The sequence below is a fragment of the Neopsephotus bourkii genome, unplaced genomic scaffold (genome assembly GCF_033783945.1).
Source record: "Neopsephotus bourkii isolate Nb327-2 ecotype Australia unplaced genomic scaffold, CSIRO-AGI_Nbou_v1 NB_1526, whole genome shotgun sequence".
Classification (NCBI taxonomy): Eukaryota; Metazoa; Chordata; class Aves; order Psittaciformes; family Psittacidae; genus Neopsephotus; species Neopsephotus bourkii.
In genome coordinates, this window is record NW_026902002.1 from 3,583,834 (window position 1) to 3,598,821 (window position 14,988).

At 36.3% G+C, this 14,988-nt stretch overlaps 1 protein-coding gene across 5 annotated transcripts in view; it reads right to left on the reverse strand.

The window, feature by feature from the left end:
• Window positions 1-1,304: 1,304 nt before the first annotated feature.
• Window positions 1,305-14,988, reverse strand: part of PTPN4 (protein tyrosine phosphatase non-receptor type 4) — a 205,303-nt gene continuing 191,619 nt past the window's right edge. For 4 of the 5 annotated variants that reach the window (XM_061370121.1, XM_061370122.1, XM_061370120.1 and 1 more), the window contains 4 exons: window positions 14,456-14,584; window positions 12,865-13,013; window positions 10,413-10,548; window positions 1,305-7,871 (listed from right to left, as the gene is read on the reverse strand). In XM_061370121.1, coding sequence (XP_061226105.1) covers window positions 7,785-7,871; window positions 10,413-10,548; window positions 12,865-13,013; window positions 14,456-14,584 — 501 coding nt within the window. In that variant the 3' untranslated portion in view covers window positions 1,305-7,784. Of the gene's footprint in view, window positions 7,872-10,412; window positions 10,549-12,864; window positions 13,014-14,455; window positions 14,585-14,988 lie in introns of those variants that run through there. The other variant, XR_009727970.1, reaches the window with a different exon arrangement.

Consider the following 14,988-nt stretch of genomic DNA (forward strand, 5'->3'; position numbering starts at 1 on the left):
AGGAAAGGCAAAATTCAGGTTTCTGCCTGGCTGTTTACCCAGGAACATAAATCACAAAATGGGCTAATTTAGGTATGTTTTATCAGGGGAGCAGGGACTAGGCTTGCTCCTAGTAGTCTGTCATGAAATACATGTGGGAGCTTATAATAAAGTTTCCACACAAAACATACAGAATCTTATTAAAGGGGAAAAATAGTTTATCTTGGAGGCTTTCAGATATCTGATGAATTCTCAGTGCACATCAAGTAACCGATCATTTGCATAACAAGGATGCTTTTTAGTGGAGATCTGTCAGAAAAATAGTAGCTCCTGGACATTAAGTCTACACATTTGCCTACTACACAAAGCATTCTGGAGAATTATGTGTCCCTACGTTTTCTGCCCATCTTCAATTATTTCTTCACATTGAGTTTCTTTCCACTCTTGTCACTCACAAGCTCCCTTGTTGCCATCAAGAACTCTGTTATTCCCAGTTTCCTTTTTGTAGCTTCAATGATACGAAGATTTTTTTGGCCATTTTTGCTCTTCGTACTTCACACCAGCCTCTGCTACTCTTCATGTAATCAGAGTCCTTCCTCAATATTTGCCACTCAGATACAGTCCAAGTATACACACATGCAACTGTGGTAGCCGTGACTCATCTTCTATCCACTCTATTCCAGTTTAAACAAATCTCTTCCCACCAAGTACCTGTTTCTCTCCTCGAATGCTTTCCCAGTAGTATATCTTTTTCTGCTTCAAATCCAAACACCCTGTTCTCACTTTAAACCCTGCATTAATAAGTCAAATTATGAAAATATGGGGGGGTCTCTTTACTTTGACTCTCATTCCTCCTGAGATTTTTGTCTTAACTTTCATCATCTTTTCCTAGTTTTGCTTTGAACACCCCCTTGCTTTTTGGCAGCAAATATTTCATCACAAGCTTCCAGTTGGAATTTTTGTTCATATCAGTATTCCTCACATCCTCAGTTTTGTGATCAGACTATAATCTCTGTAAAAACAGTCTCTAAAACACTCACTGTATAAGAGATAAAGTTATTCTTCCATTAGAGCAAAACCTGCAGTATATATTTTCAGGTAAAAAATTCTGGCTGATATGTCCTGCTTCTTCTGTACCCAAGCAATTTCATTCCTAAGAATTTAGCATTCTTATCTAGTGCTCAATCCATAGCACTATAGCATCCTATTTACGTCATACGATGCCAAAAAGTAAAACACAAGGTGAACATTATCTGGCTCCAGAAGTGTATAATAGTAGCATAGCAAAACCAAGTGAACAATAGCAAGAAAATTGCAAAAAAAAATAAAACTTTAAATTACTAAAGCACATCTTTATTTTGCAATTAAACAATTAATATCCACAAGTAAACTATATATATTTTTTCAAGTCTGTACCTAGACAACTATCTGTCAACGGAAATTAAATATATCCACAAAATATGCGTAACAGCATTTTTTCACATAATAGAATGAAATTTTACTTAAGACTAAAACAAGACTTGTTAAAAGTTAATTAGCATATTTATCCTGGGAACTGCTGGTTTTCGGTAGAAGTTAGTGTATCATTTTAATGGCAAGATATTTCATTTTATCAAAATGATGACAAACATAAGGCCGTTTAAAGCATACAGTAGCTGCAGTGACAAAAGATGAATTTATTTTCACATTGTCCAGTGTTGACCAATTTCAAGTGTCCGTCATTTTTGATCAACCACCCTGGCTGTTTAGCCAAGATGTTGCATTTAAGTTTGTTTTTTTTCCTCCCCCTCATGTGCTTTTAAACAAATTTATAGGCAAAAGTCTACTTACGGGAAGAACCTTCCACCCCCCAACATTAATAAAGATACACAAGAGTTAGTCTAAACAATGAAAGACCTATTCAACTCTGAGATGATCACATTTGCAGTCCATCATTCAGCAGTATGAAATGAGATGAAATTTGGCAACTGAAAGCCACACCTGGAAATGCAAATTAATTATCAGAAGTAACTAGCAAAAAATATTGCCACCATCTGATTGTTAATATGATCTAAATAATATTCTTCCCTTTGCATTTACATACAGTATAGCACCTGGTACAGAAAAAAACCTTACACAAACAGCTCTGCCAAATTGATGGGTTAAAATGGAATCACTGGTAAATGAACCAGAGCAAATGGAAAACAAATCTAGCTACATTGGATAAAGTAAAAGTTTTGTTTTCCTACCTTAATTTTCCTGCAAGATTATCGTGGGTTGATACTGCGGTGCCCCAATGTACTGAGATAATTGCATTGGATCATTTATAGTCTAGTCTTTGTGGATATATTTTAGTTAAAGAAAACAACAGCTTAATGTAAACTGTTTAACTCTTTCACTCATGTCCCCTTGCATAGGAGCAAAAGGATGACAACGTCTTTAAACTTTGCTGTGCATTATCTTTAGTTATCAAAATTCAAATAAGTTAAAAAAAAATACTGATTTCCAGGTGATTTAATGTTAGAAATAATGCTTAGCAGAAACCTTTACAGTAAACACAGCTAATCTGCAGCTAGCTGAAAGAGAGCAGAGATACATTTACAAGTACCCTGTAGTTTTTATTTGCACCATTTTTTCCCCAAATGCAAGCTTTATATTCTTTTTTAAGATAGGAAAATTGACATGATAGAAATGTTAATATCTATTTTCTGAGAGTCCCTCAGAAATGCATGAGCAACAAATCAAAAATGGTTGGAACAACAGAAAACATTTGTACTAGGGTGTAACCCGAATCATCTCTGTACAGAAACCCATTAAGCATTTCCCTCCAAACGCAATTTATTTTGTCCAATAGTTCAGTCAGTAGTAAGCATGAGATAAAGTGCTACTATTCAAACATGAAAACATTTCAAAAAAAATTACCCTTTAAAACATGTAAGCTTGCTAAATACGAAATAACACAACCAACAAACTGTCAGCCAGCCTGTGAAACCATAGTTCATGCTACAGCGGGCTAGAATGATAGATATTTCAGTGGTGGTTTGGTTTTATTGTTTGTTTGTTTTAAAATGAGGCTACAGATTTGAAGAAATAAAAAAGTCAAAATCTTTTGAACTGGAATTTTCAGCATGTTTTTAAAGTGATTTATCTCAGATTCTCACCGAGCTCTCAACAGGCAAAATGTGCCTCAGCCAACAGCCAGAGCTTACAACTCATACACCAGTTAAAACTTGTAGGTGGAAAAGCGAGAAGATGCACATTACCAGTAGCAACTAGCACACAGGTACAATCCAGTGATAACAAACTGGCCTCCTCTGTAGACTGTTAAACAAACAAAAACCCCCAAACAAATTACCAATTTCAACTGGTAACTGCAGTGGGATAAGAGAGACTGGACAGAACAGTTACACTGAAACAAACCATTCTCCCCTTGTAACAGCTTCCCAAACACCATTAATTATAATACCTGTAATTTCATGCAAGATTTACATCTAAGCAATGAGTATGTTTTTACCAGACTTTGATGTTGGATCCCAGCACTGAATACCAATGGAAAAGAACTTTTCCAGTCTCAACGCAAAAGGTGGGTACTTAAATGAGCAAATGCACCCAGCCAACCTGGGACCTGAAATGTGAGCTACAAAAAGACTACAACTGACATTAGAGGGCACCACTCCTGTACTTTATGGAAGTCTAAATGTGCAAAATTTTAATCTGGACCATAACCCAATCCCTCCTTTTATCCTTAGGGTTGAGGGTCTTGAAGACTGCCTGCATAGTGGCTCTATAGTCAAAACTACAGCATACATATTGGAAGACCTGCTTTTACTTGGAAACTGGTAGATCTGTAGAGTTTTTCATGCTTGTGCCAATTCCCTGAGCCATCAAACATCGCCCACACACCTGCACGCACACTGCAGAAGCATAAAAATACCACATAATTGAGCTCCACTGCATACCTGGAGCTCCAGCATCTCTATGCCAGACCTTCCCTACTTCCCGTTGCCCTGGGCAGTGCAACTGCAGCAGGTCTGCTGCATTTTGGCCCTTCCACATCACAAAGGCATCACAAAGTTTTCTGGAAGGTCTCCATGGAAAGTTGCCAGCTACACGGGTTCTGTAACAAACTCATGCTCCTTAATCTCCCAACTGCCTTGATGGTGTGCCAGACTGTAATCAGATATTCTAGAAAAAGTATTATTGCTTTACCTATATGCGACATAAGCTTTCAAGTTTTAACAGAGAAACATGGAAGACACATCAGCTAGCATTAAGCGTAGTGAGAAAAAAAATTTCAGGCTTTTTCATAACTGGGAAAGAATATATAAAAATAAAATGCATAACAGCAGTGTTTAACTGCTTAAGACTTGCAAGTTATTTAAAACTCCAAATGCTTCTAAATTCAGGATAAATGAATTCTTCAGCTCTCAGTTACCTGGAGTATCTAAAGCAGTATTTCTCACAGTAGATTGGCTGACAATCTGTAGGTGATTTATTAAACAATACCTGCACCTTATTTCATATTTAGCAAAGAAAGAAAAAAGGCCCCAGAACACTTAAAGCCCCCATTAGAGCCCCAGGTATTTCTACAAAAAACAAAACAAAACCCAAACAAAAACCAAAAAACAACCCAAAACCTTGAAATACACTTTAAACAAGAGATGGTAGTGGTAGTTTTCAATCCCAGCCTAAAAGGAAAACAGAAGTCTTAACATTATACATTGGCACAAAATTGTCATAATATTGCTCTTATTTACAATGAATTTTTTTGTTTTTCTTAAACTGGATTTGCATCATGGAAGTGTTACAAACATACTCTTTCCCACACCCACCCAACGTTTTTCCTAATCAAATGGTATGAAAATAATTATTCATAAAATCCAACAGTCATAACACCAATCACATATAGGTCTATAGGTCATTAGTCTGAAAGATACATTCATGTTTTGTACAGCATGAAACATACAAAAAAACTTCTTTAAAAAACTCTTAAGGATGATACAGATCTTCATAACCCAATGTAAAATATTTAGCAGTTTTGCCTTTTTTTTTGGCCATATAAAAATATTTTAAAGGCCATTTATACCACAACAGGCAGAAACATATGAACAAAAGTTTTATGGTGCAGAAAGGCTTCAGCACTATTCCCTTTCTCAATCAATATTTTGGTTACCACTATCCTGATTTTGGAGAAGCCAAAAAGCCACTGAGTTGCTGATGGCAAATTACCTAAGACTAGTTACTTTGTTCCATTTTTTCCCCAGTGCAACTAATTAATACACTAAAAATCCAGCTAAGCCAGTCCAGAGAAAAATTTTGAAGAGAGTTATTATTCTTGCCTGTGTTTGTAATCAAAACAGTAATGACAAACAACCAATAAATATTCCACACTTAACTGTGGTATAAATGGGTCTTTCGAAAACAAAACTGCTCTGGCAACTTTACATAGCAATATTTAAATACGTGACATACCAACACTATATAATGTTGATATAAACTCCCATGTCTGATTTCCCTTAGAATACATGGGCAAATGCTATTTTCATTTAGAACTTGACTATGAAGAAAATTTATTTCAATATAATGGATGAATTACTTTAATTTTTAGATGTTAAGTGCTCGTTTTAAAATAACCTTCCAACTAGCCAGCATCTCAGCTAATAATCTTGTCACATGGAAGTTAAAGAAGAATTCTAAAGAGGAGTTTTCTTTTGTCGCAAATGGCTTAAAATAAAACCAAGATTAAAGCTACCTTATTACTTTTTTCAGTTTATCAGAAGATTCTTGTAAGATTAATTTTTCACGGAGGGATAATATTGATTTAAAAATCAAATCTAGAAATACAAGTAACAGGGCCAAAGGCCATTTAATATTATTTTGTTTTCTAAAAATATTTAAAACTCTTATCTTCCATTTGGCATTGTGGTTCATGTTTATTATGAAGTCCTAAGCTAGGATTTCACTTTGCCTGAATCCCCTTTCATTAATAGTTCATAGGTGATCTGTTTCAAATGTCCATAGAACACAGTATATTATATAATTCTTCAATAGTTAAAAATTATTTCATGTAGAACGTTCCATTTTAATTCTATGCTCTATATAGTTTATAACAAAATTTACTGGGTAAACATTTTCAGGAAACCAATACAATAAATTATAACTTTTAAATAGAGGACACACAGTTATGTTGTCACAGGGCAGTCAAAGTGACTGATTTTTTTCTTACAGTATATTACACTGGATACCTTGCTTCTGACTTGGTTTCTCCTATACTGAAAAAATATTAAAAATGGGGCATTTATGTATCTTTAGAAAGAGCTCAGATACTGTATCACAGAAACTTCTTACAAATCTGCTAGCTACTTAAATAAGAAGCAACCCATATTCAACTGGAACAATTTTGTACAAGCATAACAGAAGGCGACTGGGGTCATTATGGAATTAAAATAAGGTTCTGGGACAACTTCATAGTGTTCTCCTCCCTTCCCCCCCAGTCAAACAATTAAAAAATAAAATAAAATAAAAGGCAGACCTGTACGAACATGGCTTGAAATCAACTATGAGGACTTAACAAGTAATTGGTTAGCAGATAATGGAATTAAATCACATCTGATTGTAAGTTCAATTTAATTATCAGTGCTATTAAAAAGTTATGTTCTAATCGAGTAAGACAGCTATTCTCAATAAAAGGATAAATGGAAGTATCAGCTCCTAATGACCCTACCAGCATTTCATTGTAAGCTGCTAGTAAGTTACTAGTTGGAAGGAATGAAGGAATGTGTCAGATTTTTCACATAATTACAGCACAGCAGCATACAATGCTCATTAATTAAGTTGGCAAAGGAGCTTTCACTACCGAAAGCAGCACGCAGGTACTTGTATAAAGAAAGAGGGAATGGTATTTCCACGACCCCTTGTGGTAACATAGTCCAAGCACCAAGGGCCTTTTTTAAAATGTGAACCCATTAAGATAAGTATGACAGGACAATACCACCCCCACAGAATCATGAGTGCCTTTCACTGGATGTACGCTGTAAGTCTCAAGGCACTTAAGGGGTTAAGACATAATGCATGCACTAGTTCCCATCACGTAATCTTAAGTCACACGAATCAGAATACACCAGTGTATGACACACAAGCTGTGTCAAAGAAATGCTGTTTATTTTTTTATATTTTTATTGTTATTATTTTGTACAAGATGCTGGTAAGTGGGCATTATGCAGCTACCGCTGGGTTAACACAGATGCCAGCTCTCCTCTATCAACCAGCTGGTCTATAGTAAGGGTGTAGGACAAAGTGTGCTGCATCAGTAGGCAGTGTGTATCTATCTAGTAACAGCAATATTGCTAATGTTGTAAAAAACAAAACAGTGAGAGTCTGTACATAGTAAATAAACCTAGCACTGGAAAAAGACCATGGCTTAGTGTGTTTTTTCGTTTCTTTTTCATTTTAAGAGACATGGGTGTAAAACAGAGTGAAATAATTCCAAGCCTTGTTTGTAGCAATTCAATCAGAAGCGCAGTATATGGCACTACAACGAAATATCGTAGATTACCCTGAACACAATTAGTTCTTTCAGTTTATGGTTTGTTCGGAGCAAAGCACGAAAATAAAGTCTTCAAACAGATGAAAGTTAGAAGAGTTTCAGAGACTGATTTTGTTTCAACATAAAGTGCAACAGTGCTGAAGTTTTCAAAGTCCTTTGTCAATTCTTTGCTGTACTTCACTATAATTTCCTGCAAGCAGTATTATGGCACAAAGAATGCTGCCAGTTCATTATAGAGGACAGGATTCCTCAATTGATATCATGGGTTTTTTTTTGCTCTTTACTTATGCAGTGATGTTTGCAAAGGTTTAATAAATCCTTCTTCATACACCTTCAAAATAGCTTCACATACAAATCTGTATTGACTCTGAAAAGGAAAGTAAATTCAGTAAATTGAAAAGAAATGTACTTAACCCATGTCATTTGGAAGCAGAAAAGGCCTCTAAGATTTCCCCATCCCCTTCTCTTGATGGTCCAAGAATTGAGTTTCAAAGTGAGTTTAGGAAACACAAACCAGGGACGTTATATGAGAACATCTTGTTTCTCAACAGAAGAATGGGATGAACAGCACTTTGAAATACATACCAAAAATCATATCCACAAAACCAATACTACTATTACAACATCACCTATTCACTTATTTTCTGCTCTTCATTTCATTGCTGAAGTTTCATTGACCTGCGGTTTTCATTCACTTGGATTTAAAAGCTGTAGTTTCAAAGCACTTTTTCATACTTAGATTAGTGCTGGCATGTTACTGGCACCTCTCTCAGAATTTGATAATGAAGAAAACTTTAATGTTTAAAAAAAAACAAAAACAACAGAACTCCAATTTCTTTATGTTAGATAATGTCTAACTGCAATGTATTCAGGTCTCACACGTGCATACACAGAGGCCACTAATATATATATATATATATATTAACAAACAATTGTTTAAAAATCCCAACCGTAATGAACTTAGAATATAATGAAAATAAAGCCACTGTTTTTTAAAGCACCACAACTATCACTGAACACTGCATAATGGTATGTATGCTGGCCAGAAAGCCAGCATATCTGCCTTTTCTGTGTTGTGGAAATATTCCTCTTTGTGCAGTCACTAGTGATGTTGGATCTTTAATGGGCACAGTGACAGATTCAGCAACAAAATAATTATTTACTGTTGCATGTATATTAAAATAGTTAAAATTATACATATTTGAGTAAAATACTTATTTTGCCTCCAAAGGCTCTTGAAGAAGACTGAACTCTCATAGTACACACAGCAAACACCCATGGACAGCGCCATCTTGTGGACACTAAATGAATCTTTCAGGATATACAAATTGGGAAGAGAGTGCCAAGGGAGAAATTATAATAGATAAATGTTTATGAAATCTTAAAAACCCAACCACTTCAAGTATTTTATTATGCCTTCTCTCACTGATACAGTAAACACCTTCATTTCACTGAAGCTTGAAAATTCTGGTTTCTCCAAGAAAAATAAGACCAGAAGATAGCACATGGTATGAAAAGCTGCCATTAAAACCCTTACCATTGAAACTCCTACCTTTACTAATCGAATTTTCTTCCTTTCTATATTTGCTAGAGAGATATGCTATTCATCCTGTATAGTCATCGCAAACAGCAAGAGCCACCCTTTATTATTTTTCATATATGACCACCTTCTTCATCCTTCCTGTGCTAACTGAATAATACTTCTTTTCTAGTGCAACATGAATACTAGACAGCAGCACTGAATGAGATGACTTAGAAACCTAGAAATGGAGACCCATATACACTTTTTGTCAGTTTGAATACTCTATGAAGAACAAAATAGGCTTACTCAAATTTGATTATAGAGGAACAGCAGCAGGGACATCAAACCCATTACCTTCAGGTATCTTCAATTACCTTCAGGTAACTGTGAGAGAAAGCTGCTACTGGACCTAGTCCCTTTTCTCTGTCTAAACACTTTCTTTTTAAATGCCATATAGACTGCGAGCAAAACTCTACAACTGAATAGTGACTTAAAAAATATTAAAACCTCTGGAATGATTAGCATTAAGAAGTGATTCCTGGATTCCTTGATAGCTTGGAACAACCATGAGTCCAAGCCTTTTTTTTTAGAACACAGCTCAATCTTTTAACCCTTGTTAGGTATTTTCTAAAAATGTGAACACTAACTATTCTTAGGTACACATTACTGATACAAATAAAAAGTTTCTAAATATGTTCTAAAACATTTGTCATTTTGAAATATAATACATTAAAGCAACATCACAATTACCTCAAAAAGCTCCAAACATTACAGATCCAAGAAAAATTCTAGCATCTTAAGATGCACCAAATGTGAAGAGAACACCAAGAGAATATTGGTAGCAAGATATTTTTTTAGACTAAACATACTTAGCATTACTGACATACCTTGATCAGATTGAATTACACAGTTTTTAAAACATACTATTTCTCAGAGTCACTACAGGGCAGAGTTAACTATTATTTTCATTATAGCAAAGGCAATATTAAAATCACTGAATTGTATCACTGAAGAATTTCCTTGCATGTCTTTCCATGTTTAGATTTTATACTGCTCCTATTCTTAACACCTGGAATTAGGCTCTTGCTGTTTTCACTGAGTAACTTTAACAGTACTGAAAATTGGCTTCTTGACATTAATTGCCAGGTATCCCTGAAACAGCTGCTGCTTTTCTCAAGGTTTTTTTTGTGGAAAATCTAAAGAATTGCTGCTTTCCAATAGCCTTAGCAATTTACTCCTGCCTGGAGTCAAGGCTACACCTGCACTGGGTAAAGGTGATCTCTTTGCAGTATAATCAACAGCAAGTATATTAAAAATACATCTAATTATATGACTAGATAACAGGAAATTATTCTTCTGCAACACAACAGCAAGTATGATACTTACAGGTGTTTGGATCATCATGGCTCTTTGATCTCTCATGGTTCTTACAATATCTAATGGATAAACAGGCTGATTGCACTCAATAAGACACATAGCTGTCTCCATAGTGATAAGAACTCCAGTCCGTCCAATCCCAGCACTGAGAAAAGAGGACAAAATAACAAAATGGAAAATGAAACACAATGTCTGGAGTGTAGTTCATATTTAAAGACCTTCCTTCTCAATGATTGTCATGACTGATCATTATGATTCCCATACTGTTAGGGAAGGGATTGTGTCTGTGTCACTGGAAGCCTCCACCTGCCTGAACAGAGCAAAACCAATCAGTGCAGAATTGTCAGTCCTTTGAAGAGGGATCGCCTTAACTCAGCCATCCACTTAAGCAGAATTTCCAAACAGATATTTATTCAGATCATATTATAAACCACACTATTATCTAGATGATAACAAAACACAGAAATACCTAGCATACACTGTACACTTTCTGTCATTTCATAATTACTGGAATGACCATTACTGGAATGTTGGGCTGATTTGATAAAGCCATGTTTATGTTTTTGAAATGAACCCTATCTTATTATTTCAGAATAAGGAATATTACAATTACTAGAAACTTTTGGAGGATGATAATAATGATGTCATGTTAATTTGTAGTCATTCAGTATTGTTCATTATTATAGTTTACTAATTAGGTATTTTAAGGATTAACATTTTGAATTTTACTATACAAATGTAAAATGCTATTAAAAACTATTGCACAAGAAAAACAACCCCCCACATTTTGTGTATATAAAAATCTGAGAAACAGAGCAATTCTAATTCATGACAAAAGCAAATCATTATGAGAAATGTGTCATCTTTATGTATGACATCAAAATATCCCACATGACATTCTTGTCTCTAAATTGGAGAGACATCAATTTGATGAATGGACCACTCGGTGGATAAAGAACTGGTTGGATGGCCGCACACAAAGAGTTGTGGTCAATGGCTCAATGTCCAGCTGGAGATCAGTAACGAGTGGTGTCCCTCACGGATCGGTGTTGGGACCGGACTTGTTTAACATCTTCGTCGCTGCCATGGACAGTGGGATTGAGTGCGCCCTCAGCAAGTCTGCCGATGACACCAAGCTGTGTGGTTTGGTTGAGGCACTGGAGGGAAGGAATGTCATCCCCAGGGACCTTCACACGCTTGTGAGGTGGGCTGATGCCAACCTCATGAAGTTTAACCATGACAAGTGCAAGGTCCTACACCTGGGTTGGAGCAATCCCAGACACAGCTACAGGTTGGGCAGAGAAGAGATTCAGAGCAGCCCTGCGGAGAAGGACTTAGGGGTGCTGGTAGATGAGAAAATGAACATGAGCTGGCAGCATGCGCTCACAGCCCAGAAAGCCAACCGTATCCTGGGCTGCATCAAAAGGAGCGTGACCGGCAGGTCGAATGAGGTGATCCTGCCCCTTTATTCTGCTCTTATGAGACGTCACTTGGAGTATTGTGTACAGTTCTGGTGTCCTCAACATAAAAAGGACATGGATCTGTTGGAACAAGTCCAGAGGAGGGCCACGAGAATGATCAGGGGACTGGAGCACCTCCCATATGAAGATCGGCTTAGAAAGTTGGGGCTGTTCAGCCTGGAGAAGAGAAGGCTTCATGGAGACCTCATAGCAGCATTCCAATATCTGAAGGGGGCATATAGGGATGCTGGGGATGGACTCTTCATTAGGGACTGTAGTGGTAGGACAAGGGGTAATGGGTTAAAACTTAAACAGGGGAAGTTTAGATTGGATATAAGGAGGAAATTCTTTCCTGTTAGGGTGGTGAGGCACTGGAATAGGTTACCAGGGAGGTTGTGAATACTCCATCCCTGGCAGTGTTCAAGGCCAGGTTGGACAAAACCTTGGGTGATATGGTTTAGAGCAAGGTGTCCCTGCCCATGGCATGGGGATTGGAACTTGGTGATCTTAAGGTCCTTTCCAACCCTAACTATTCTATGATTCTATGATCATGCAGCCCAAGACTGCCGACTTGAGAGACTTTTATTTGATCATTGCATATACCCCCCATGTTTTCTGCTATGGATTATTTATATAGTTGTTCTGGAGTTTTGTAGAATAGTCACCATCAGGAAAAGTTCCCTAAATATGTGTTGCCATTTCCCTGAATCATTATACAGACTGTTAGCACAAGCATTTAAACTGTAAACAAACCACGAAATACCCCAAAACCTAAGAAAATCCCTGCACAGATAAATGCATATACATACTCAGAATTTTGCTTACTGATACATGATTACAGTTTTAGGTCACTGTTTAATTTTAATCTTGAGCTTTCTTGTCATCCATCCCCAAAGCAGATACAATTAAATGTTTATTTACAACAAATCACAGAAAATCTATTTGATGAGAAACAAGAGCAGTTTGATGATTTAATGAAGTTGGGAAAAAAAAAGGGATACCTGCAATGAACAACAACAGGCTCTTCTCTGCCAGCCCTCTTCTTTCGCACAAGACACACAAAATCTAGGAAATCGCTAGAATCATCAGGAACCCCATGATCAGGCCATGCTATATACTGGATTTGGGTTAGTTGGCGGCTTTCCTCTTTCTAATCAGAAACACAAATTTATCAACGGTAATTCAGGAAAAAAAAAAGTAATAAATAATTATAATTAAAAAATAATGATCTATGGTACATTTACAGCAACTTGAACCTGTAATGGAGGTGGCTTCAGGCAACTAGCAGCACTTTATTACTGCTAATCACTTCTCATCCTGGATTTCCTAATTACTTTTTTTTCCTTAAAAACAAAAAAGGCAATCCACAAATGTTTACAACTTCAACAGGTTAAAAATACTATATGCCATGTAATAGCAAAGCAATTCAAGGATACCAATGATCTACCTGAACATTAGATGTACAAGAAGGTGGTCAAATTTTTAGCAAAATAAATTTAACAGAAAGAGGTACAATCTTAGTAGATCAGATCACAGAACTGGGGTAAGAAGAGGCTGGACTTCCAGGCATAAAAGCTTTCCTTCAGACGCTGTGTGAACAGCAGCATTGTCTTGGCTTTATCTGCACCTCTTAATTTTATCAAGTGTATATACATAAGATGCAGAATGACTTGGTTTTCCACTCTCTCCTGGCCCCTTGCTCTAGTATCACAGATATAATCTGCCTTTATTTAGTGGAGGGGACAGGACACACAATCAGTGTAAGAGCAGGATTTCAAAGATCAGGAGTTGCCACACTTTAAATACCTTTTAGGCACAGAATCATTTACAGATTGTCACAACAGGACACAGAAGGATTTTTAACTGCAACCTAACTAAAGGCAATTCTGTAAAACTGGCATCTCATCTCGTAACCCAAGCAGTGAGAAATGAGTATATGAACTAACCGCCAGATATTCATTTCCAGACATTTCTGAGATTGAAATACTAGGTGGGGACACTCTGAAAACTACACATGCTCCAAGAATCACACAATGCATGTTCAAGAAGGTCTTTGTTTACATATAGCCATCAATCCCAATTAATTCCCTCAGCAGGATTTATTTTCCATCTACTTGCACATACTCTTAACGGAATTGCTAAGATTTAAGAACTGTTTGCCTCTACAAAGACAGAATTTCAGTTGTAATAATGAAATACCTCTAGTGGCTCACGTTTCGAAAACATCCAGGGAACAACAAGTTCCTCAACTTCTTTAATTACTCTTTTTCTTTGGCCAGGGCATGAAAGACAGCAGTAAAGACTTCTAAGACAAATTATACATCTTTTACATGACTTAAACCCAATTAATATGATTATGGAAATTGAATCTTTGTGACATTTTGCTAGTGAACGATTTGTTATCATTCTAAGAGCAGAATTTACACTAGGTAAGTACATGGCAATAAAAAGCTGTTTTCTACAGGGTTCTAGAAATAAACAGTTCTATGTGGATATACCATGAAGCTGAAATGAAAGCCTCGCTAAGCAAGTTTTAGCTAGTCTGTGAGGATTCCACAGGTAAGTACTTAAAAATATATATTATGATTTTACCTCCAGATTAGTCAGTGTCATTTCTCGGAAAACATAAGCAGGATTTCCTTCTTCTGAATGGCAAGTAATCTGGAAATTCCCATACGATGAGCTTCCTGATGGCTCTGGCCAGTACTGGTGGCATTTAACCTAAAGTAAACACATTTTTAAAGATGCCTGAGATTATTCTCATTCTCTACAGTTCTTCATACCTTTGTTCATAAAAGCCTATTTTGATAATTTTGTGATTACTATTACTTTACTTACCGAATAGGCTGTGTTACCTAATTATCATTAATAAAATACGGTATCACAGAGATTTCCTGGTTCTGTTTTCAAGAAGACACATGCACCAGCTCTTGAGGTTAGTTTCACTGAAGACGGATGCCTTCAACTTTCATTACAATTTTAAACCAAAGTATATCTATAAATATTCCATCTTACACTTCAGTGACAAAGGTACTGCTTTATAAACATTTCTGACCTCCAAAATCCTAATCTAATGTTCTCAAAGCACATTTATATGAGAGAAGAACAAATGAAATTAAAAAAAA